The following is a 25,035-nucleotide window of genomic DNA, read 5'->3' on the forward strand; positions in this document are numbered from 1 at the left end:
GAGTACTGGGAGGATAGCGGAAGAAATGGAGGCCCTTCACCCTTGCTCCTGGCGTCCTAGTGCTACCAGTAAAGGGGCTGGGAGGATACTGGGAGGGTACTGGGAGGATACTGGGAGGGTTGGGGGGGGCCTTCATCTGTCTCCCTGGGGACCCGGAGCCACCAGTAAGGGGTACTGGGAGTACTGGGAGGATACTGGGAGGGCTGGGGGCCCCTCACCCTTGTTCCTGGGGTCCTAGTGCTACCAGTAAAGGGGCTGGGAGGATACTGGGAGGATACTGGGAGGATTGGGAGGGGCCTTCATCTGTCTCCCTGGGGACCCAGAGCCACCAGTAAGGTGTTTTAGGGGATACTGGGAGGATACTGGGAGGGTCGGGGGGGGTCCCTCATCTGTCTCCCTGGGGACCCGGAGCCACCAGTAAGGGGTACTGGGAGTACTGGGAGGATACTGGGAGGGCTGGGGGCCCCTCACCCTTGCTCCTGGGGTCCTAGAGCTACCAGTAAAGGGGCTGGGAGGATACTGGGAGGATACTGGGAGGATACTGGGAGGGTTGGGGGGGGCCTTCATCTGTCTCCCTGGGCACCCAGAGCAGCCAGTAAGGGGTACTGGGAGTACTGGGAGGATACTGGGAGGGCTGGGGGCCCCTCACGCTTGCTCCTGGGGTTTCAGTGCTACCAGTAAAGGGGTTGGGAGGATACTGGGAGGATACGGGGAGGGTTGGGGGGCCTTCATCTGTCTCCCTGGGGACCCAGAGCCACCAGTAAGGGGTTTTAAGGGGATACTGGGAGGATACTGGGAGGGTTGGGGGACCCTCACCCTTGCTCCTGGGGTCCCAGTGCTACCAGTAAAGGGGTTGGGAGGATACTGGGAGGATACTGGGAGGGTTGGGGGACCCTCACCCTTGCTCCTGGGGTCCTAGTGCTACCAGTAAAAGGGTTGGGAGGCTACTGGGAGGATACTGGGAGGGTTGGGGGGGGGCCCTCATCTGTCTCCCTGGGGACCCAGAGCCACCAGTAAAGGGTTTAGGGGATACTGGGAGGATACTGGGAGAGCTGGGGGCCCCTCACCCTTGCTCCTGGGGTCCTAGTGCTACCAGTAAAGGGTTTTAGGGGATACTGGGAGGATACTGGGAGAGCTGGGAGCCCCTCACCCTTGCTCCTGGGGTCCTAGTGCTACCAGTAAAGGGGCTGGGAGGATACTGGGAGGATACTGGGAGGATACTGGGAGGGTTGGGGGGGGCCTTCATCTGTCTCCCTGGGGACCCAGAGCCACCCGTAAGGGATTTTAGGGGATATTGGGAGGATACTGGGAGGGTCGGGGGGGGTCCCTCATCTGTCTCCCTGGGGACCCAGAGCCACCATTAAGGGGTACTGGGAGTACTGGGAGGATACTGGGAGGGCTGGGGCCCCCTCACCCTTGCTCCTGGGGTACTAGTGCTACCAGTAAAGGGGTTGGGAGGATACTGGGAGGATACTGGGAGGATACTGGGAGGGTTGGGGGGGGCCTTCATCTGTCTCCCTGGGCACCCAGAGCCACCAGTAAGGGGTACTGGGAGTACTGGGAGGATACTGGGAGGGCTGGGGGCCCCTCACCCTTGCTCCTGGGGTTTCAGTGCTACCAGTAAAGGGGTTGGGAGGATACTGGGAGGGTTGGGGGACCCTCATCTGTCTCCCTGGGGACCCAGAGCCACCAGTAAGGTGTTTTAGGGGATACTGGGAGGATACTGGGAGAGCTGGGGGCCCCTCACCCTTGCTCCTAGGATCCTAGTGCTACCAGTAAAGGGGCTGGGAGGATACTGGGAGGATACTGGGAGGGTTGGGGGGCCCTCCACTGTCTCCCTGGGGACCCAGAGTCACTAGTAAGGGGTTTTAAGGGGATACTGGGAGGATACTGGGAGGGTTGGGGGACCCTCACCCTTGCTCCTAGGATCCTAGTGCTACCAGTAAAGGGGTTGGGAGGATACTGGGAGGATACTGGGAGGCTTGGGGGACCCTCACCCTTGCTCCTGGGGTCCCAGTGCTACCAGTAAAGGGGTTGGGAGGATACTGGGAGGATACTGGGAGAGCTGGGGGCCCCTCACCCTTGCTCCTGGGGTCCTAGTGCTACCAGTAAAGGGGCTGGGAGAATACTGGGAGGATACTGGGAGGGTTGGGGGGCCCTCATCTGTCTCCCTAGGGACCCAGAGCCACCAGTAAAGGGTTTTAGGGGATACTGGGAGGATACTGGGAGGGTTGGGGGCCCCTCACCCTTGCTCCTGGGGTCCTAGTGCTACCAGTAAAGGGGTTGGGAGGATACTGGGAGGATACTGGGAGGGTTGGGGGGCCGCGACTGTCTCCCTGGGGACCCAGAGTCACCAGTAAGCGGTTTTAGGGGATACTGGGAGGATACTGGGAGAGCTGGGAGCCCCTCACCCTTGCTCCTGGGGTCCTAGTGCTACCAGTAAAGGGTTTTAGGGGATACTGGGAGGATACTGGGAGAGCTGGGAGCCCCTCACCCTTGCTCCTGGGGTCCTAGTGCTACCAGTAAAGGGTTTTAGGGGATACTGGGAGGATACTGGGAGAGCTGGGAGCCCCTCACCCTTGCTCCTGGGGTCCTAGTGCTACCAGTAAAGGGGCTGGGAGGATACTGGGAGGATACTGGGAGGATACTGGGAGGGTTGGGGGGGGCCTTCATCTGTCTCCCTGGGGACCCAGAGCCACCCGTAAGGGATTTTAGGGGATATTGGGAGGATACTGGGAGGGTCGGGGGGGGTCCCTCATCTGTCTCCCTGGGGACCCAGAGCCACCATTAAGGGGTACTGGGAGTACTGGGAGGATACTGGGAGGGCTGGGGCCCCCTCACCCTTGCTCCTGGGGTACTAGTGCTACCAGTAAAGGGGTTGGGAGGATACTGGGAGGATACTGGGAGGATACTGGGAGGGTTGGGGGGGGCCTTCATCTGTCTCCCTGGGCACCCAGAGCCACCAGTAAGGGGTACTGGGAGTACTGGGAGGATACTGGGAGGGCTGGGGGCCCCTCACCCTTGCTCCTGGGGTTTCAGTGCTACCAGTAAAGGGGTTGGGAGGATACTGGGAGGGTTGGGGGACCCTCATCTGTCTCCCTGGGGACCCAGAGCCACCAGTAAGGTGTTTTAGGGGATACTGGGAGGATACTGGGAGAGCTGGGGGCCCCTCACCCTTGCTCCTAGGATCCTAGTGCTACCAGTAAAGGGGCTGGGAGGATACTGAGAGGATACTGGGAGGGTTGGGGGGCCCTCCACTGTCTCCCTGGGGACCCAGAGTCACTAGTAAGGGGTTTTAAGGGGATACTGGGAGGATACTGGGAGGGTTGGGGGACCCTCACCCTTGCTCCTAGGATCCTAGTGCTACCAGTAAAGGGGTTGGGAGGATACTGGGAGGATACTGGGAGGCTTGGGGGACCCTCACCCTTGCTCCTGGGGTCCCAGTGCTACCAGTAAAGGGGTTGGGAGGATACTGGGAGGATACTGGGAGAGCTGGGGGCCCCTCACCCTTGCTCCTGGGGTCCTAGTGCTACCAGTAAAGGGGCTGGGAGGATACTGGGAGGATACTGGGAGGGTTGGGGGGCCCTCATCTGTCTCCCTAGGGACCCAGAGCCACCAGTAAAGGGTTTTAGGGGATACTGGGAGGATACTGGGAGGGTTGGGGGCCCCTCACCCTTGCTCCTGGGGTCCTAGTGCTTCCAGTAAAGGGGTTGGGAGGATACTGGGAGGATACTGGGAGGGTTGGGGGGCCGCGACTGTCTCCCTGGGGACCCAGAGTCACCAGTAAGCGGTTTTAGGGGATACTGGGAGGATACTGGGAGAGCTGGGAGCCCCTCACCCTTGCTCCTGGGGTCCTAGTGCTACCAGTAAAGGGTTTTAGGGGATACTGGGAGGATACTGGGAGAGCTGGGAGCCCCTCACCCTTGCTCCTGGGGTCCTAGTGCTACCAGTAAAGGGTTTTAGGGGATACTGGGAGGATACTGGGAGAGCTGGGAGCCCCTCACCCTTGCTCCTGGGGTCCTAGTGCTACCAGTAAAGGGGCTGGGAGGATACTGGGAGGATACTGGGAGGGTTGGGGGGCCCTCCACTGTCTCCCTGGGGACCCAGAGCCACCAGTAAGGTGTTTTAGGGGATACTGGGAGGATACTGGGAGGGTCGGGGGGGGTCCCTCATCTGTCTCCCTGGGGACCCAGAGCCACCAGTAAGGGGTACTGGGAGTACTGGGAGGATACTGGGAGGGCTGGGGGCCCCTCACCCTTGCTCCTGGGGTTTCTGTGCTACCAGTAAAGGGGTTGGGAGGATACTGGGAGGGTTGGGGGACCCTCATCTGTCTCCCTGGGAACCCAGAGCCACCAGTAAGCGGTTTTAAGGGGATACTGGGAGGATACTGGGAGGGTTGGGGGACCCTCACCCTTGCTCCTGGGGTCCCAGTGCTACCAGTAAAGGGGTTGGGAGGATACTGGGAGGATACTGGGAGGGTTGGGGGGGGGCCTTCATCTGTCTCCCTGGGGACCCGGAGCCACCAGTAAAGGGTTTTAGGGGATACTGGGAGGATACTGGGAGAGCTAGGGGCCCCTCACCCTTGCTCCTGGGGTCCTAGTGCTACCAGTAAAGGGTTTTAGGGGATACTGGGAGGATACTGGGAGAGCTGGGAGCCCCTCACCCTTGCTCCTGGGGTCCTAGTGCTACCAGTAAAGGGGCTGGGAGGATACTGGGAGGATACTGGGAGGATACTGGGAGGGTTGGGGGGGGCCTTCATCTGTCTCCCTGGGGACCCAGAGCCACCAGTAAGGGGTTTTAGGGGATATTGGGAGGATACTGGGAGGGTCGGGGGGGGTCCCTCATCTGTCTCCCTGGGGACCCAGAGCCACCAGTAAGGGGTACTGGGAGTACTGGGAGGATACTGGGAGGGCTGGGGGCCCCTCACCCTTGCTCCTGGGGTCCTAGTGCTACCAGTAAAGGGGTTGGGAGGATACTGGGAGGGTTGGGGGACCCTCATCTGTCTCCCTGGGGACCCAGAGCCACCAGTAAGGTGTCTTAGGGGATACTGGGAGGATACTGGGAGAGCTGGGGGCCCCTCACCCTTGCTCCTAGGATCCTAGTCCTACCAGTAAAGGGGTTGGGAGGATACTGGGAGGATACTGGGAGGGTTGGGGGGCCTTCATCTGTCTCCCTGGGGACCCAGAGCCACCAGTAAGGGGTTTTAACGGGATTCCTGGAGGATACTGGGAGGGTTGGGGGACCCACACCCTTGCTCGTGGCGTCCTAGTGCTACCAGTAAAGGGGTTGGGAGGATACTGGGAGGATACTGGGAGGGTTGGGGGGCGCTCCTCTGTCTCCCTGGGGATCCAGAGTCACCAGTAAGGGATACTGGGAGTACTGGGAGGATAGTGGAAGAAATGGAGGCCCCTCACCCTTGCTCCTGGCGTCCTAGTGCTTCCAGTAAAGGGGTTGGGAGGATACTGGGAGGATACTGGGAGGGTTGGGGGCCCCTCCACTGTCTCCCTGGGGACCCAGAGTCACCAGTAAGCGGTTTTAGGGGATACTGGGAGGATACTGGGAGAGCTGGGAGCCCCTCACCCTTGCTCCTGGGGTCCCAGTGCTACCAGTAAAGGGGTTGGGAGGATACTGGGAGGATACTGGGAGAGCTGGGGGCCCCTCACCCTTGCTCCTGGGGTCCTAGTGCTACCAGTAAAGGGGCTGGGAGGATACTGGGAGGATACTGGGAGGGTTGGGGGGCCCTCATCTGCCTCCCTAGGGACCCAGAGCCACCAGTAAAGGGTTTTAGGGGATACTGGGAGGATACTGGGAGAGCTGGGGGCCCCTCACCCTTGCTCCTGGGGTCCCAGTGCTACCTGTAAAAGGGTTGGGAGGATACTGGGAGGATACTGGGAGGGTTGGGGGACCCTCACCCTTGCTCCTGGGGTCCTAGTGCTTCCAGTAAAGGGGTTGGGAGGATACTGGGAGGATACTGGGAGGGTTGGGGGGCCGCGACTGTCTCCCTGGGGACCCAGAGTCACCAGTAAGGTGTCTTAGGGGATACTGGGAGGATACTGGGAGAGCTGGGAGCCCCTCACCCTTGCTCCTGGGGTCCTAGTACTACCAGTAAAGGGTTTTAGGGGATACTGGGAGGATACTGGGAGAGCTGGGAGCCCCTCACCCTTGCTCCTGGGGTCCTAGTGCTACCAGTAAAGGGTTTTAGGGGATACTGGGAGGATACTGGGAGAGCTGGGAGCCCCTCACCCTTGCTCCTGGGGTCCTAGTACTACCAGTAAAGGGTTTTAGGGGATACTGGGAGGATACTGGGAGAGCTGGGAGCCCCTCACCCTTGCTCCTGGGGTCCTAGTGCTACCAGTAAAGGGGCTGGGAGGATACTGGGAGGATACTGGGAGGGTTGGGAGGGGCCTTCATCTGTCTCCCTGGGGACCCAGAGCCACCAGTAAGGTGTTTTAGGGGATATTGGGAGGATACTGGGAGGGTTGAGGGGGGTCCCTCATCTGTCTCCCTGGGGACCCAGAGCCACCAGTAAGGGGTACTGGGAGTACTGGGAGGATACTGGGAGGGCTGGGGGCCCCTCACCCTTGCTCCTGGGGTTTCTGTGCTACCAGTAAAGGGGTTGGGAGGATACTGGGAGGGTTGGGGGACCCTCATCTGTCTCCCTGGGGACCCAGAGCCACCAGTAAGGAGTTTTAAGGGGATACTGGGAGGATACTGGGAGGGTTGGGGGACCCTCACCCTTGCTCCTGGGGTCCCAGTGCTACCAGTAAAGGGGTTGGGAGGATACTGGGAGGATACTGGGAGGGTTGGGGGGGGGCCTTCATCTGTCTCCCTGGGGACCCGGAGCCACCAGTAAAGGGTTTTAGGGGATACTGGGAGGATACTGGGAGAGGTAGGGGCCCCTCACCCTTCCTCCTGGGGTCCTAGTGCTACCAGTAAAGGGTTTTAGGGAATACTGGGAGGATACTGGGAGAGCTGGGGGCCCCTCACCCTTGCTCCTGGGGTCCTAGTGCTACCAGTAAAGGGGCTGGGAGGATACTGGGAGGATACTGGGAGGATACTGGGAGGGTCGGGGGGGGTCCCTCATCTGTCTCCCTGGGGACCCAGAGCCACCAGTAAGGGGTACTGGGAGTACTGGGAGGATACTGGGAGGGCTGGGGGCCCCTCACCCTTGCTCCTGGGGTTTCAGTGCTACCAGTAAAGGGGTTGGGAGGATACTGGGAGGGTTGGGGGCCCTCCTCTGTCTCCCTGGGGACCCAGAGCCACCAGTAAGGGGTTTTAAGGGGATACTGGGAGGATACTGGGAGGGTTGGGGGACCCTCACCCTTGCTCCTGGGGTCCCAGTGCTACCAGTAAAGGGGTTGGGAGGATACTGGGAGGATACTGGGAGGGTTGGGGGACCCTCACCCTTGCTCCTGGGGTCCTAGTGCTTCCAGTAAAAGGGTTGGGAGGTTACTGGGAGGATACTGGGAGGGTTGGGGGGGGGCCCTCATCTGTCTCCCTGGGGACCCGGAGCCACCAGTAAAGGGTTTTAGGGGATACTGGGAGGATACTGGGAGAGCTGGGGGCCCCTCACCCTTGCTCCTGGGGTCCTAGTGCTACCAGTAAAGGGGTTGGGAGGCTACTGGGTGGATACTGGGAGGGTTGGGGGGCCCTCCTCTGTCTCCCTGGGGACCCAGAGTCACCAGTAAGGGATACTGGGAGTACTGGGAGGATAGTGGAAGGAATGGAGGCCCCTCACCCTTGCTCCTGGGGTCCCAGTGCTACCAGTAAAGGGGTTGGGAGGATACTGGGAGGATACTGGGAGGGTAGGGGGACCCTCACCCTTGCTCCTGGAGTCCCAGTGCTACCAGTAAAAGGGTTGGGAGGCTACTGGGAGGATACTGGGAGGGTTGGGGGGCGGCCCTCATCTGTCTCCCTGGGGACCCAGAGCCACCAGTAAAGGGTTTTAGGGGATACTGGGAGGATACTGGGAGAGCTGGGGGCCCCTCACCCTTGCTCCTAGGATCTTAGTGCTACCAGTAAAGGGGTTGGGAGGATATTGGGATACTGGGAGGGTTGGGGGGTGCTCCTCTGTCTCCCTGGGGACCCAGAGTCACCAGTAAGGGATACTGGGAGTACTGGGAGGATAGTGGAAGAAATGGAGGCCCCTCACCCTTGCTCCTGGGGTCCTAGTGCTACCAGTAAAGGGGTTGGGAGGATACTGGGAGGATACTGGGAGGGTTGGGGGGCCCTCCACTGTCTCCCTGGGGACCCAGAGTCACCAGTAAGCGGTTTTAGGGGATACTGGGAGGATGCTGGTAGAGCTGGGAGCCCCTCACCCTTGCTCCTGGGGTCCTAGTGCTACCAGTAAAGGGTTTTAGGGGATACTGGGAGGATACTGGGAGAGCTGGGAGCCCCTCACCCTTGCTCCTGGGGTTTCAGTGCTACCAGTAAAGGGGTTGGGAGGATACTGGGAGGGTTGGGGGACCCTCATCTGTCTCCCTGGGGACCCAGAGTACCAGTAAGGTGTCTTAGGGGATACTGGGAGGATACTGGGAGAGCTGGGGGCCCCTCACCCTTCCTCCTAGGATCCTAGTGCTACCAGTAAAGGGGTTGGGAGGATACTGGGAGGATACTGGGAGGGTTGGGGGGCCTTCATCTGTCTCCCTGGGGACCCAGAGCCACCAGTAAGGGGTTTTAAGGGGATACTGGGAGGATACTGGGAGGGTTGGGGGACCCTCACCCTTGCTCCTGGGGTCCCAGTGCTACCAGTAAAGGGGTTGGGAGGATACTGGGAGGATACTGGGAGGGTTGGGGGACCCTCACCCTTGCTCCTGGGGCCCCCAAAATGAGGCATTAGGCCCCCAAAACTGGGGATTTCGGCCCCCAAAATGAGGCATTAGGCCCCCAAACCTGGGGATTTTAGCACCCAATATGAGGCATTAGGCCCCCAAAACTGGGGGTTTTTGCCCCAAAAATGAGGCATTAGGCCCCAAAACTGGATTTTAGCCCGAAAATGAGGCATTAGGCCTCCAAAACTGGGGATTTTGGTCCGAAAATGAGGCATTAGGCCCCTGAAACTGGGGATATTGGCCTGAAAATGAGGCATTAGGCCCCCTAAACTGGGGGTTTTGGCCCGAAAATGAGGCATTAGGCCCCCAAAACTGGGGATTTTGGCCCCCAAAATGAGGCATTAGGCCTCCAAAACTGGGGATTTTGGCCCGAAAATGAGGCATTAGGCCCCCGAAACTGGGGATTTTGGCCCCAAAAATGAGGCATTAGGCCCCCAAAACTGGGGGTTTTAGCCCCAAAAATGAGGCATTAGGCCCCCAAAACTGGGGTCTTAGCCCCATAAATAAGGCATTAGGCCCCCAAAACTGGGGATTTTGGCCAGAAAATGAGGCATTAGGCCCCTGAAACTGGGGGTTTTAGCCCCCAAAATGAGGCATTAGGTCCCTAAAACTGGGGATTTTGGCCCCCAAAATGAGGCATTAGGCCCCCAAAACTGGGGATTTTAGCCCCAAAAAAGAGGCATTAGGCCCCCAAAACTGGGGGTTTTGGCCCGAAAATGAGGCATTAGGCTCCTGAAAGTGGGGATTTTGGCCCCCAAAATGAGGCATTAGGCCCCCAAAACTGGGGGTTTTAGCCCCAAAAATGAGGCATTAGGCCCCCAAAACTGGGGATTTTGCCCCCAAAATGAGGCATTAGGCCTCCAAAACTGGGGATTTTGGCCCGAAAATGAGGCATTAGGCCCCCGAAACTGGGGATTTTAGCCCCAAAAAAGAGGCATTAGGCCCCCAAAACTGGGGGTTTTGGCCCGAAAATGAGGCATTAGGCTCCTGAAAGTGGGGATTTTGGCCCCCAAAATGAGGCATTAGGCCCCCAAAACTGGGGGTTTTAGCCCCAAAAATGAGGCATTAGGCCCCCAAAACTGGGGGTTTTAGCACCAAAAATAAGGCATTAGGCCCCCAAAACTGGGGATTTTGGCCCCCAAAATGAGGCATTAGGCCCCCAAAACTGGGGGTTTGGGCCCCAAAATGAGGCATTAGGCCCCCAAAACTGGGGTTTTAGCCCCCAAAATGAGGCATTAGGCCCCCAAAACTGGGGATTTTAGCCCGAAAATGAGGCATTAGGCCTCCAAAACTGGGGGGTTTATGCCCCCAAAATGAGGCATTAGGCCCCCAAAACTGGGGGTTTTGGCCCGAAAATGAGGCATTAGGCCTCCAAAACTCGGGGTTTTAGCCCCCAAAATGAGGCATTAGGCCCCCAAAACTGGGGATTTTGGCCCCCAAAATGAGGCATTAGGCCCCCAAAACTGGGGATTTTAGCCCCAAAAAAGAGGCATTAGGCCCCCAAAAGTGGGGATTTTAGCCCCAAAATGAGGCATTAGGCCCCCAAAACTAGGGATTTTGGCCCGAAAATGAGGCATTAGGCCCCCAAAACTGGGGATATTGGCCTGAAAATGAGGCATTAGGCCCCCAAAACTGGGGATTTTGGCCCCAAAAATGAGGCATTAGGCCCCCAAAACTGGGGGTTTTAGCCCGAAAATGAGGCATTAGGCCCCTGAAACTGGGGGTTTTAGCCCCCAAAATGAGGCATTAGGCCTCCAAAACTGGGGGTTTTAGCCCCCAAAATGAGGCATTAGGCCCCCAAAACTGGGGATTTTGGCCCCCAAAATGAGGCATTAGGCCCCCAAAACTGGGGATTTTGGCCCCCAAAATGAGGCATTAGGCCCCCAAAACTGGGGGTTTTAGCCCCAAAAATGAGGCATTAGGTCCCCCAAACGGGATTTTGGCCCCCAAAATGAGGCATTAGGCCCCTGAAACTGGGGATTTTGCCCCCAAAATGAGGCATTAGGCCCCCACAAGTGGGGTTTTTAGCCCCCAAAATGAGGCATTAGGCCCCCAAAACTGGGGTTTTAGCCCCCAAAATGAGGCATTAGGCCCCCAAACCTGGGGGTTTTAGCCCCCCAAATGAGGCATTAGGCCCCCAAAACTGGGGGTTTTAGCCCCAAAAATGAGGCATTAGGCCCCCAAAACTGGGGATTTTAGCCCCAAAAAAGAGGCATTAGGCCCCCAAAAGTGGGGATTTTAGCCCCAAAATGAGGCATTAGGCCCCCAAAACTTGGGGTTTTGGCCCCGAAAATGAGGCATTAGGCCCCCAGTCAGACTGAGCTGTGTCTTCATTTATAACAGGAGTGAGGCTTTGGAGCCGGAAATGAGAGGTTTTATCCTAAAAATGACAAGATCCCAAACAGAGCCTCCGGGCCCTAAAACTACGGGGCTGAGCCCCCAAAATGAGGCATTAGGCCCCCAAAACTGGGGGTTTTAGCCCCAAAAATGAGGCATTAGGCCCCCAAAACTGGGGATTTAGCCCCCAAAATGAGACATTAGGCCCCCAAAACTGGGGATTTTGGCCCGGAAATGAGGCATTAGGCCCCCAAAACTGGGGGTTTTAGCCCCGAAAATGAGGCATTAGGCCCCCAAAACTGGGGATTTAGCCCCCAAAATGAGACATTAGGCCCCCAAAACTGGGGATTTTGGCCCGAAAATTAGGCATTAGGCCCCCAAAACTGGGGGTTTTAGCCGTCAAATTGAGGTATTAGGCCCCCAAAACTGGGGATTTTGGCCTCCCAAATGAGGCATTAGGCCCCCAAAAGTGGGGATTTTAGCCCCAAAAATGAGGCATTAGGCCCCCAAAACTGGGGATTTTGGCCCCCAAAATGAGGCATTAGGCCCCAAAACTGGGGGTTTTAGCCCCCAAAATGAGGCATTAGGCCCCCAAAATGGGATTTTGGCCCCCAAATTGAGGCATTAGGCCCCCAAAACTGGGGATTTTGGCCCGAAAATGAGGCATTAGGCTCCTGAAAGTGGGGATTTTGGCCCCCAAAATGAGGCATTAGGCCCCCAAAACTGGGGATTTTGGCCCGGAAATGAGGCATTAGGCCCCCAAAACTGGGGGTTTTAGCCCCGAAAATGAGGCATTAGGCCCCCAAAACTGGGGATTTAGCCCCAAAATGAGACATTAGGCCCCCAAAACTGGGGATTTTTGGCCCGAAAATTAGGCATTAGGCCCCCAAAACTGGGGGTTTTAGCCGTCAAATTGAGGTATTAGGCCCCCAAAACTGGGGATTTTGGCCCCCCAAATGAGGCATTAGGCCCCCAAAAGTGGGGATTTTAGCCCCAAAAATGAGGCATTAGGCCCCCAAAACTGGGGATTTTGGCCCCCAAAATGAGGCATTAGGCCCCAAAACTGGGGTTTTTAGCCCCAAAAATGAGGCATTAGGACCCAAAACGGGATTTTAGCCCGAAAATGAGGCATTAGGCCTCCAAAACTGGGGATTTTGGCCCGAAAATTAGGCATTAGGCCCCCAAAACTGGGGGTTTGGGCCCGAAAATGAGGCATTAGGCCCCCAAAACTGGGGATATTGGCCTGAAAATGAGGCATTAGGCCCCCAAAACTGGGGGTTTTAGCCCCATAAATGAGGCATTAGGCCCCCAAAACTGGGGGTTTTAGCCCCAAAAATGAGGCATTAGGCCCCCAAAACTGGGGTCTTAGCCCCATAAATAAGGGATTAGGCCCCCAAAACTGGGGATTTTGGCCCCCAAAATGAGGCATTAGGCCCCCAAAACTGGGGATTTTAGCCCCAAAAAAGAGGCATTAGGCCCCCAAAACTGGGGGTTTTGGCCCGAAAATGAGGCATTAGGCTATTGAAAGTGGGGATTTTGGCCCCCAAAATGAGGCATTAGGCCCCCAAAACTGGGGGTTTTAGCCCCAAAAATGAGGCATTAGGCCCCCAAAACTGGGGGTTTTAGCACCAAAAATAAGGCATTAGGCCCCCAAAACTGGGGGTTTGGGCCCGAAAATGAGGCATTAGGCTCCTGAAAGTGGGGATTTTGGCCCCCAAAATGAGGCATTAGGCCCCCAAAACTGGGGGTTTTAGCCCCAAAAATGAGGCATTAGGCCCCTGAAACTGGGGGTTTTAGCCCCCAAAATGAGGCATTAGGTCCCCAAAACTGGGGATTTTGGCCCCCAAAATGAGGCATTAGGCCTCCAAAACTGGGGATTTTGGCCCCCAAAATGAGGCATTAGGCCCCCAAAACTGGGGGTTTTAGCCCCCAAAATAAGGCATTAGGCCCCCAAAACTGGGATATTGGCCTGAAAATGAGGCATTAGGCCCCAAAACTGGGGGTTTTAGCCCCATAAATAAGGCATTAGGCCCCAAAAACTGGGGATTTTGGCCCGAAAATGAGGCATTAGGCCCCTGAAACTGGGGGTTTTAGCCCCGAAAATGAGGCATTAGGTCCCCAAAACTGGGGGTTTTAGCCCCAAAATAAGGCATTAGGCCCCCAAAACGGGATTTTGGCCCCCAAAATGAGGCATTAGGCCCCCAAAACTGGGGGTTTTAGCCCCAAAAATGAGGCATTAGGTCCCCCAAACGGGATTTTGGCCCCCAAAAGGAGGCATTAGGCCCCCAAAACTGGGGGTTTTAGCCCCCAAAATGAGGCATTAGGCCCCCAAAATGGGATTTTGGCCCCCAAAATGAGGCATTAGGCCCCCAAAACTGGGGATTTCGGCCCCCAAAATGAGGCATTAGGCCCCCAAACCTGGGGATTTTAGCACCCAATATGAGGCATTAGGCCCCCAAAACTGGGGGTTTTTGCCCCAAAAATGAGGCATTAGGCCCCAAAACTGGATTTTAGCCCGAAAATGAGGCATTAGGCCCCAAAATGGGATTTTGGCCCCCAAAATGAGGCATTAGGCCCCTGAAACTGGGGATATTGGCCTGAAAATGAGGCATTAGGCCCCCTAAACTGGGGGTTTTGGCCCGAAAATGAGGCATTAGGCCCCCAAAACTGGGGATTTTGGCCCCCAAAATGAGGCATTAGGCCTCCAAAACTGGGGATTTTAGCCCCAAAAATGAGGCATTAGGCCCCCAAAACTGGGGATTTTGGCCCGAAAATGAGGCATTAGGCCCCCAAAACTGGGGGTTTTGGCCCCAAAAATGAGGCATAAGGCCCCCAACACTGGGGGTTTTAGCACCAAAAATGAGGCATTAGTCAACCAAAAATGGGGATTATGGCCCTCAAAATGAGGCATTAGGCCCCCAAAACTGGGGGTTTGGGCCCCAAAATGAGGCATTAGGCCCCCAAAACTGGGGGTTTTAGCACCAAAAATGAGGCATTAGGCCCCCAAAACTGGGGATTTTAGCCCCAAAATGAGGCATTAGGCCCCCAAAACTGGGGGTTTTAGCTCCATAAATAAGGCATTAGGCCCCCAAAACTGGGGAGTTTGGCCCGAAAATGAGGCATTATGCCCTCAAAACTGGGGATTTTGGCCCGAAAATGAGGAATTAGGCCCCTGAAACTGGGGGTTTTAGCCCCCAAAATGAGGCATTAGGTCCCCAAAACTGGGGATTTTGGCCCCCAAAATGAGGCATTAGGCCCCCAAAACTGCGGGTTTTAGCCCCATAAATAAGGCATTAGGCCCCCAAAACTGGGGATTTTGGCCCGAAAATGAGGCATTAGGCCCCCAAAACTGGGGGTTTTAGCCCCCAAAATGAGGCATTAGGCCCCCAAAACTGGGGGTTTTAGCCCCCCAAATGAGGCATTAGGCCCCTGAAACTGGGGATTTTGGCCCCCCAAATGAGGCATTAGGCCCCCAACACTGGGGGTTTTAGCCCCCAAAATGAGGCATTAGGCCCCCAAAATGGGATTTTGGCCCCCAAAAGGAGGCATTAGGCCCCCAAAACTGGGGGTTTTAGCCCCATAAATAAGGCATTAGGCCCCCAAAACTGGGGATTTTGGCCCGAAAATGAGGCATTAGGCCCCTGAAACTGGGGGTTTTAGCCCCCAAAATGAGGCATTAGGTCCCCAAAACTGGGGATTTTGGCCCCCAAAATGAGGCATTAGGCCCCCAAAACTGGGGATTTTGGCCCCCAAAATGAGGCATTAGGCCCCCAAAACTGGGGGTTTTAGCCCCAAAAATGAGGCATTAGGTCCCCCAAACGGGATTTTGGCCCCCAAAAGGAGGCATTAGGCCTCCAAAACTGGGGGTTTTAGCCCCCAAAATGAGGCATTAGGCCCCCAAAACTGGGGATTTTGGCCCCAAAAATGAGGCATAAGGCCCCCAACACTGGGGGTTTTAGTACCAAAATGAGGCATTAGTCAACCAAAAATGGGGATTTTGGCCCCCAAAATGAGGCATTAGGCCCCCAAAACTGGGGTTTTAGCCCCCAAAATGAGGCATTAGGCCCCCAAAACTGGGGATTTTGGCCCCCAAAATGAGGCATTAGGTCCCCAAAACTGGGGGTTTTAGCCCCATAAATAAGGCATTAGGCCCCCAAAACTGGGGATTTTGGCCCCCAAAATGAGGCATTAGGCCCCCAAACCGGGATTTTGGCCCCCAAAAGGAGGCATTAGGCCCCCAAAACTGGGGGTTTTAGCCCCAAAAATGAGGCATTAGGCCCCCAAAACTGGGGATTTTGGCCCCAAAAAGAGGCATTAGGCCCCCAAAACTGGGGTTTTAGCCCCCAAAATGAGGCATTAGGTCCGCAAAACTGGGGGTTTTGGCCCCAAAAATGAGGCATAAGGCCCCCAACACTGGGGGTTTTAGCACCAAAAATGAGGCATTAGTCAACCAAAAATGGGGATTATGGCCCCCAAAATGAGGCATTAGGCCCCCAAAACTGGGGGTTTGGGCCCCAAAATGAGGCATTAGGCCCCCAACACTGGGGGTTTTAGCACCAAAAATGAGGCATTAGGCCCCCAAAACTGGGGATTTTAGCCCGAAAATGAGGCATTAGGCCCTCAAAACTGGGGAGTTTGGCCCGAAAATGAGGCATTAGGCCCCCAAAACTGGGGATTTTGGCCCGAAAATGAGGCATTAGGCCCCCAAAACTGGGGTTTTAGCCCCCAAAATGAGGCATTAGGTCCGCAAAACTGGGGGTTTTGGCCCCAAAAATGAGGCATAAGGCCCCCAACACTGGGGGTTTTAGCACCAAAAATGAGGCATTAGTCAACCAAAAATGGGGATTATGGCCCCCAAAATGAGGCATTAGGCCCCCAAAACTGGGGGTTTGGGCCCCAAAATGAGGCATTAGGCCCCCAACACTGGGGGTTTTAGCACCAAAAATGAGGCATTAGGCCCCCAAAACTGGGGATTTTAGCCCGAAAATGAGGCATTAGGCCCTCAAAACTGGGGAGTTTGGCCCGAAATGAGGCATTAGGCCCCAAAACTGGGGATTTTGGCCCGAAAATGAGGCATTAGGCCCCCAAAACTGGGGGTTTTAGCCCCAAAAATGAGGCATTAGGCCCCTGAAACTGGGGATTTTGGCCCCCAAAATGAGGCATTAGGCCCCCAAAACTGGGGGTTTGGGCCCCAAAATGAGGCATTATGCCCCCAAAACTGGGGGTTTTAGCCCCCAAAATGAGGCATTAGGCCCCCAAAACTGGGGGTTTTGGCCCGAAAATGAGGCATTAGGCCTCCAAAACTGGGGGTTTTAGCCCCAAAATGAGGCATTAGGCCTCCAAAACTGGGGGTTTTTGCCCCCAAAATGAGGCATTAGGCCCCCAAAATGGGATTTTGGCCCCCAAAATGAGGCATTAGGCTCCCAAAACTGGGGATTTAGCCCCCAAAATCAGGAATTAGGCCCCCAAAATGCCCCCCCCCCCATAGGACCCCCCCCCCAAGGGGTTCCAGGTGTCCCCCCAGGTGTCTGGGCGCCCCCCCCCGAAGACACCCTCCCCCCCCATGACACCCAGATGTGACCCCCCCCCACCCCGGGACCCTGGTGCTCCCCCCCATAGGACCCACGTGAGCCCCGCCCCCCCCCCCCCCCCAGTCCCCCCCCCAAGACTCGCAGCCTCCCGGCGTCCCCTCCCCCTTGGCGACCTTTGCCCAGGGAGGGGGGGGGAATCCCCTTGATGGGGGGGGGGCTCCGGGGGGGGGGGGGGTCGATCATTAACAGAGGCTCCAGGAGAGGCTCTGGGACCCCCCCCCGCGGCTGGACTTTGCCCCCCCCCCCCCCCCCCCCCCCCGTGGCTGTCCCAAGGCTGAGTCAGGTAGGGAGTGGCTGGGGACAGCTGGGACCCCCCCCCCCCCGTGCCCCCCCCCCAATCACCTGGTGTTGTGCCCCCCCCCATCATCTGGGACCCCCCCCCATAAAACTGGGGCCCCCATTAACTGGGACCCCCCCCCGCATTACCTGGGACCCCCCCCCCCCCCATAACTTCCCCTCCCCACCCATTACCTGGGACCCTCCCCGCCCATTATTTGCCCCCCCCCCCCCCCGCCCTCATTATATGGGACCCCCCCCACCTGGGACCCCCCCCCAGGGCCCCCCATTACCTCAGACACCCCCCCCCAATTTGGGACCTCGAAACACCTGAAACCCCCCCATACACCTGGGACCCCCCCCAAACACCTGACACCCCCCCCAAAACACCTGAACCCCCCCCCCCAAAAAAACACCTGGGACCCCCCCCCCAAAAAAACACCTGGGACCCCCCACCCCCTGTTACCTTTCCCCTCCCCCACTTGTGCCCCCCCCCCCCCCCCCCCCCCAATTTATCCTGGTCCCTTTTTGCAGCTGCCTGCTCTGCTGGGGACATCCGAGTGCCCCCCCCGGACGCCTGGGCCCCCCCCTCGTCCCCTTTGTCCCCCCCTTGTCCCCCCCTCCTTGTCCCTTCTGTCCCCCCCCCTTTGTCCCCTGTATCCCCCCTCCCCCCATTACCTGGGTCCCCCCTTAACCCGTGCCCCCCCTTGTCTCGTTTGTCCCCCCTTGCCCCCCCCTTGTCCCCTGTGCCCCCCCATTAGCAGGCCCCCCCCCATTAACCTGTGACCCCCCCCCTTGTCCCCTCTGACCGCCCCTTGCCCCCCCTTCCCCCCCTTTGCCCCCCCCTTGCCCCCTGTGCCCCCCCACCACCAGGGTCCCCCGTTACCCTGTGACCCCCCCCCTTTTCCCCTCTGTCTCTCCCCCTTGTCCCCCCCCATCACCCAGCCCCCCCAAAAACCTGCCCCCCCTTTGTCCCCTCTCCCCCCCCTTTATCCCCAGTGCCCCCCCCCGCCCCCCCCCCCCGCCGGGCGATGGCGGGGGGGTCCCCGCCGCCCCCCTGGGGGTGGGCGGTGGTGGGGGGCGCCTTCCTGCAGTCGGGGCTGGTGTTCGGGGGGCTGCGGGCGCTGGGGCTCTGCCTGGGGGCGCTGGGGGGGTCCCTCGGGGGGGGGGCAGGGGCCGTGGCCTGGGTGGGCTCCGCCGCCATCGCCACGCTGCAACTGGGCGGTGAGCGGGGGTACTGGGGGTAACTGGGAGGGCTGGGGATACTGGGAGGGCTTGGGAGGGGCCTCATGCGTGTTCTTGGGGGCCCAGTGCTACCAGTAAAGGGGTTGGGAGGATACAGGGAGGATACTGGGAGGGTTGGGGAGGGGGGTCTCACCTGTGTCCCCAGGGATCCAGAGCCACCAGTAACAGGGACTGGGAGTACTGGAAGGATACTGGGAGAGCTGGAGGCCACTCACCCATGTTCCTGGGGTCTCAGTGCTACCAGTAAAGGGGTTGGGAGGATACTGGGAGGATACTGGGAGGGTTTGGGGGGCCCTCATCTGTCTCCCTGGGGACCCAGAGCCACCAGAAAGGGTTTTAGGGGATACTGGGAGGATACTGGGAGGGCTGGGGGCCCCTCAGCCATGCCCCTGAAGTCCTAGTGGCACCAACAATGGGGTTTGAGGACTGTGGGGGGCACTGGGACCTCCCTCACTTGTCTCCCTGAAGTCCCAGTTCCACCAGTAAGGGAGCTTGGGGGCTGCTGGGAGGGAATGGGAGCACTGGGACCCCCTCCCCTCTCTCCCTGGGGTTCCCAATCCCACCATTAGGAAGTCCTGGGGCAAGTGGGACGCACTGGGAGCACCCTGCCCTTCACCCTGGGGTCCCAATCCCACCAGTAAGGATCCCTGGGAGGCACTGGGACCCCGCCCCCACTCCCCCCATCCCTGGCTCCCAGTCCTCCCAGTAAACACCCCTGGGGGCCTGTCCTCCGTTGCAGGACCCCTGGCCAGCTCCCTGAGCACCCGCTTCGGCGCCCGCCCCGTGGTCATGGCCGGGGGCTTCCTCACGGGCCTGGGGTTCCTGCTGGGGGCCTTCGCCACCCACCTGGCCCACCTCTACCTCAGTGTGGGGCTGCTGGCGGGTACGGGGCGGGGGCTGCTGGGACACGGGGCGGGGGGGGGTGGGCGGCAGGGTGAGGGAGGGGGCGGGAGAGGGGTTGGGTGACCTAGAACGTGGGGGTTCCTTTGGGTGAGGGAAGGGTTGGGTGACCTAAAACGTGGGGCTTCCCTTGGGTGAAGAAGGGATGGGGTTGGGTGACCTAGAACGTGGGGGTTCCTTGGGGTGGTGCTGGTTTTGAGTGACCTAGAACACGGGCATTCCCTTGGGTGAGGGAGGGGTGGGGTTGGGTGACCCAGAAGGTGAGAGTTCCTTGGATGAACGACGGATGGGGTTGGGTGACCTAGAACATAGGGGTTCCTTGGGTGATAGATGGGACGCAAGGGAACATGGGTGACCTAGACCATCCTTGACTATGGGGTGACCTGGACCACCCCAGCCCATTGGGTGACCCAGGATGTTCATCATCCCTGGGGGACCTCAGATGGCCCCAGGCCATTGGGACACCTAGAACATCCCAAACCATTGGGCAACCTAGTCCACCCCAGCCCCACGGGTGACCTAGAACCCCTCCCTCCCCCTGACAATTGAGTGACTCAAACCATCCTATCGCATTGGGTGACCTAGAACCCCCCATCCCCAACTAAATGCCTCAAACCACCCCATCCCGTTGCGCGACCTAGAACCACCACTCCCATTGGCTGCCCTTATCCCACCCCCCCTCCATTGGGCACTCACCGTAAGCCCCTCCCACCCCCCTCCATTGGCCAGCCCCGCCCAGAAGCCGCCCCCCCCCAACCTTTCTCCGCAGGCCTGGGCTGGGCGCTGGTCTTCACGCCCTCGCTGGGGACCGTGGGCCGCTACTTCCCGGCGCGGCGCGCGCTGGCCACGGGCTTGGCCATGTCAGGCGCCAGCGTCTCGGGGCTGGCCCTGGGCCCCCTGGTCCCTCTTCTGCTGGACACCTACGGCTGGCGGGGGGCCCTGCTCCTCCTGGCCGCCATCTCCTTCAACCTGATGGTCGCCGGCGCCTTGCTGCGGCCTCTGGATGTCCCCAGCGAGTCACCGGGGCCGCTGCGGGGCCAAACGGGGTTGTCGCGGCTGCTGCGTCACGGCCCCTTCCTCCGCTACGCCTTGGCCTTCGTGCTGGTGGACGCCGGCTACTACGTGCCCTACGTCCACGGGCCGGCCCGCGCCCACGAGGTGGGGTGCGACGAGCGCCGCGCCGGGCTGGTGATGGCGGCGACGGCGGTGGCCGACGGCAGCGGGCGGGTGGTGGCGGGCTTGCTGGCCGCCCGCCCCCGCCGCCCCCTTGCTCCGCCACCTCTTCGGTTGGTCCGTGCTGACGGGGCTGGCGCTGCTGCTGCTGCCCTTGGGGACCTCCTTCGGGGGCCTCCTGTCCTTGGCCTTGGCCTACGGGTTCTGCGCCGGCGCCATCGTGCCCCTGCAGTTCACCAGCGTGGCCGAGGTGGTGGGCGCTGGGCGACTGATCCACGCCATCGGCCTCATGCAGATGTTCGAGAGCTTCGGGTCGCTGCTGGGGGCTCCCTTTGCCGGTAGGAAGGCGGCCCGCTGTGGGGCTGGGGGTGCTGGAGGGGTTGGGGGACCTAGGACCGGTCATGGGGGGAACCCAGGAGTGGTTGTTGGCCTAATTTTCATCATTGTGGGTCAGAAAAAGATGCCACCGGCGTGTTGTGGGGTTGGGTGACCTAGAACTGATCACTGGGGGCATCTAGAGTGTGGTTAGGGGGCCCGTTCCCCATCCCCATGGCTCATGGGGTCAGCAGTTGGTCATGGTGGGCTGGGTGACCTAGAACCAGCCATGCAGCACACCTAGGAGGGGCTTCTGTCCTCATTTCCAATCGTTCTATATCACAAAACGGCACCATGGACACAAGACAGGGTTGGGGGACCTAGAACCAGTCATGGGGCACACCTAGGGCCCGGCTGGGGACACATTTCCATCCTCGTGGCTGATTGGGTGGGCGATGACGTGTGGTGGGGTTAGGAGTCTTAGGATTGGCTGCGTTGGGCAGCTGGGGGGGCTCCCGGGCCCATTTTCTCACTATCTTAGACCAAAAATTGGCCCAAGACCTCGAGGGTTGGGCAACCTTGGCCATGCTGGACGTTCTTGGTGCCCCAACACGCCGGGGGTACCCCTCAGAACCCCCCCGAGCAGTGTCTGGGGGTGGTTCTAGGGAGGGGTCTGGGGTTCTAGGTGCCCCATCCCACGTGTTCCTCGTCCTCCAACCCTTCCCACCTCCCCCCAGCTGTTCTCTGGGCTGGTTCTAGGTGGGGTTCTGGGGTTCCAGGCGCCCCAATGTCTTTCAGGTTGGCTGCGGGACCTGACCGGGGACTTCACAGCCTCCTTCCTCGCTGCTGGCGCCTTCCTCCTGGCAGGGAGCCTCCTCATCCTCACCCTCCCCGGCTTCTTCCGCACTTCCCGGGGTGATGGTGGCAAAGGGGGGGGTCACGGCTTGGCCCCTAGCGAGGGCCCCACGGTTTCCCCCTCGACGCTCTAGAACCAGCCACGTTAAACCCTCTGCTCCCCACAAAGCTCGGCCTGGGCTCCGTCCCTCCTTTGGCACCCAGGGGTGGGGGCAGAGGGTGGGTGTCACCCTCGGGGGGGGGGTAAATTGAGGATGGGGTCGGGGGGTACCCCATGATAACACAAAAAGGGGGTTCTAGATAACACATTGGGGTTGGTGTGGGGTGACCCGGCCAGAATCCGTTTTAGGTGATGGGTTTGGGGTCAGTTCTAGGTCCCCCAACCCCGAGCTGGTTTATGTGAGGAATATGGGGGGGGGGTCTCAGTTCCAGGTAACCCAACCAGGATCCAGTCTAGATAATGTATTTGGGGAGGGGGCCACCCCGTCGGGAGCCATTTTAGGTAGGGAGCTGTGAAGGTCAGTTCTTGGTGACCCAGCTCACGTTGAGCGCTCGGTTCTAGGTAACACAACCATTTGAGATGGGAGATTTGGGGGGGGCTGGTTCTAGGTTGCCCACCCACAGCCCATCATGGGGAGCAGATCGGGGGGGGTGGGTTCTGGAGGACCCATTTGGTGCCCATTTTGGGGGTGGGACGTTCTAGGTGCCCCAACCAGGGCCCATTTTGGGGGCGGTTCTAGGTAGCCCAACCAGCCCTGTTCTAGGTACTGCATCAGATGTTCAAGGACCGTGGCAGGGGGGTGGAGGCTGAGGCATGGCTTTATTCTATTGGTAGCTGCCTGCAAAGGGGCGGGGCCTGCCCCAGGGAGGGGGCGGGGCCTTCCCAGAGGGGGCGGGGCATGGCCGGAGGGGGCGGAGCTAGAGGGTGGTGAGCTTGTGGTGGGGGCGGGCGAGCTTCTCGGGGTGGTCGGAGGCCATGAGGGAGATGTCGCGGAAGATGTCGAGGTAGGTGTCGTCGCCTGCAAGGGGGGTGGGCGTGGGTGGGGGGGCCCCAACACGGGGACGCCCCCCCTTGAAACCTCCCATCAGGGGACCCCAAATTTAAGGAAGCCCCCCCCCGACTCACAAAGGATCAGCCCAAACTCAGGATCCCCCCCCAAAACCCCTATTGCGCCCCCTCCCAGTTGAGGGTCTCCCCCCCATCCTTTTTCCCTCCGAACTCGAGGATACCCCCAAATTTCACGACCCCCCCCTTTTTTACTTCCCAGACCACCCCCCAAAACCCACTCCTCTGCGATCCCCGCCAGAAGCCCCCGTACCCAGGTTCACCCCAAAACCCAGAGCCCCCTCCCCAAATCCTGAAGCTCAGCCCCCGCCCCCCCCCCCCCCAAAAACCCACCAGTCTGCCCCTGGGCAACGTCCAGCTCCCGCATCTTGGCCAGCCGCAGCCTGAGGGGGAGAAAGCAGGGGTGGGGGGTGAAGGGGGGGGTTCCCCCCACCCAAGGGTGCTGCCCCCCCCACCCCCACCCCCACCCAAGGGTGCACTCACAGGGTGACGATGTCGGCGTTGGCCAGCTCGATGGCGATGGTGAGGGCGTCCTTCCCCTCCGCGTCCACCGCGTTCATGTCAGCCCCCCGCTTCAGGAAGAGGCAGGCCAGGCTGGAATTTGGGGGGGGGGAGAGATAATATGGGGGGGGGTCAATAATTGTGGGGGGTCAGGGGGCTGCGGTCTCCCATCCAGGTACTGAACGGGGCTGTGCCTGCTTAGCTTCCCTACAAAGGAAGCTGTGCTGGTGCTCCCCTTGGAGAAGGGGTGGGGGGAATTGGAACCCCCGCCCCCCCCCCCCTCCCCCAGAAAAAGGGAGCTTTCCAAATAGGTCCCCCCAGAAGGGAATAAGGACCCCCCCCCCCAAAGGAAATGGGTCCCCCCCCCGCAAGGAATTGGGGCTGGTCACCCATGCAGGAACCAAACGGGGCAGCCCCTGCTTAGCTTCCCTACCATCTGCTTTAGGGGTGGGCAACGCCGCCATTCATAAAATGGGGGCTCTGTAAGCTGCCCTCCCAGTATGGTACTGGGGGACACTGGGAGCACCAGAGCAACAGGAAAATAACCCCAATAAACCACTGAGGCTTCCCTGGGGGTTAAAGTGTGTGGGGGGGCCTGATTCAGGACTGTAATTAAGGGGGACCCTCACAATCGCGGTCACCCATCCACGAACTGAACAAGGCACCTCCTGCTTAGCTTCACCAAGTGACCATGTTAGGGATGGGCACCGCCACCATTCATGCAATAGGGATGTTGAGCAGCACCCCCCCCGGGAGCCCCCCCCAGTTCCCCTCCCAGTTCTTTACTGGGACTCACCCAGTGTGGCCCAGCATGGTGGCGTGGTGCAGCGGCCCCCGCCCGTGGCTGTCGCTCTGGTTGACGCTGGCTCCGTTCTGCAGCAGGAACTCGCAGGCCAGCAGGGAGTTCTAAAAGTGTGGGGGGGGGGGGGGGGCACAGATTTAGGGGTGCCCCCAGCACCCAACGTGGGGGTGTCGTTCCCGTGTGCCCCCCGCCCCCGCCCTTACCGCGGCCACGGCCTGCAGCAGGGGCGTGCGGTTCTCCTCGGCCGCGTTCACCCAGCCGGGGTCGGCGCCGTGGGCCAGCGCGTCGGCCATGGTGGGCAGGCGCCGGTGCTGGGCCGCCCAGTACAGCAGCGCCCCGGGGTGCAGGCTGGGGGGGCCCTCGGCCTCGCTGGGCTCTGCGGAAGGGGGCGGGGGGGTGTCAGGACACGCCCACTACGCCATCTGCCACGCCCACCCGCCACAAGCCACGCCCACTCGTCGCAAAGCCACGCCCACCCCAGCCGACCACACCCGGCTCCATTGAGATGAAGTGCAGGTGGGGGGCAGGAGCCCCGCCCACCTGTCTTGGAGGCCCCGCCCACCCTGGAAGCCCCGCCCACCCGTCTTGGAGGCTCCGCCCCCCAGACGCCCCGCCCACTTGTATTGGATGCCCCGCCCACCCTGGAAGCCCCTCCCCTTATCGTGAAGCCCCGCCTCTCCACCCCAAACCCCGCCCCTTCAGCACAAACCCCGCCCCTCCCACCACAAGCCCCGCCCCCTTTAAGGATAAGCCCCTCCCCTTTAAGGATAAGCCCCTCCCCTTTAAGGACAAGCCCCGCCCCTCTAAGGACAAGCCCCGCCCCTTTGCTAAGCCACGCCCCCTGCTAAGCCCCACCCCCAACCCCTGCCCGTGCCAAGCCCCGCCCATGTTAAGCCCCGCCCCCAACCCAAGCCCCGCCCCCTTACCATAAGCCCCGCCCCCGACACAACCCCGCCCCTAGCTCAAGCCCCGCCCCTTCCCCCCTCCCCCACCCCGCGAGGCCCCGCCCCCTCACCCTGGGAGCCGCGGTGGGCGGGGCTTCCTCGGGGGGCGGGGCCTGGGCGCGGGGGGCGGGGCTTGGTGCCCCCCCCCGGCAGGCGGGTGACGAATTTCTTCTCCACGTACTTGGCGCGGATCCAGTCC

General features: G+C 59.9%; 2 protein-coding genes across 2 annotated transcripts; one reads left to right on the forward strand and one right to left on the reverse strand.

The window, feature by feature from the left end:
- Window positions 1-18,066: 18,066 nt before the first annotated feature.
- On the forward strand, window positions 18,067-22,178 carry LOC310891775 (monocarboxylate transporter 13-like; the record flags this gene model as incomplete). The annotated part of the gene is given in 5 exon segments (XM_083854004.1): window positions 18,067-18,259; window positions 19,020-19,163; window positions 19,950-20,434; window positions 20,436-20,691; window positions 21,467-22,178. Coding segments are annotated over 5 exon segments (1,269 nt in total). The 3' UTR covers window positions 21,658-22,178.
- Window positions 22,179-22,324: 146 nt separating this feature from the next.
- On the reverse strand, window positions 22,325-25,029 carry LOC310891776 (arf-GAP with coiled-coil, ANK repeat and PH domain-containing protein 1-like). Its single transcript, XM_083854005.1, has 6 exons — window positions 24,908-25,029; window positions 24,096-24,268; window positions 23,887-23,996; window positions 23,073-23,183; window positions 22,923-22,972; window positions 22,325-22,542 (listed from the first exon to the last, which is right to left on the reverse strand). The coding sequence occupies exons 2-6, from the start codon at window positions 24,183-24,185 to the stop codon at window positions 22,442-22,444; spliced, it is 462 nt and encodes a 153-aa protein (XP_083710131.1). The 5' UTR covers window positions 24,186-24,268; window positions 24,908-25,029; the 3' UTR covers window positions 22,325-22,441.
- Window positions 25,030-25,035: the final 6 nt, after the last annotated feature.

This window comes from Anser anser (genome assembly GCF_964211835.1).
Source record: "Anser anser genome assembly, contig: HAP1_SCAFFOLD_500, whole genome shotgun sequence".
In the NCBI taxonomy this organism is placed as follows: domain Eukaryota; kingdom Metazoa; phylum Chordata; class Aves; order Anseriformes; family Anatidae; genus Anser; species Anser anser.

What these genes read in the sequence shown, in the direction of transcription:
- LOC310891776 (XM_083854005.1), bottom strand. Translation starts at nt 24,185, where the DNA reads ATGGCCGACGCGCTGGCCCACGGCGCCGACCCCGGCTGGGTGAACGCG. An exon ending in ACCATGCTGGGCCACACTGG is followed by an intron (nt 23,184 to 23,886) that starts GTGAGTCCCAGT and finishes CCCAAATTCCAG; the next exon opens with CCTGGCCTGCCTCTTCCTGA. An exon ending in AACGCCGACATCGTCACCCT is followed by an intron (nt 22,973 to 23,072) that starts GTGAGTGCACCC and finishes TCTCCCCCTCAG; the next exon opens with GCTGCGGCTGGCCAAGATGC.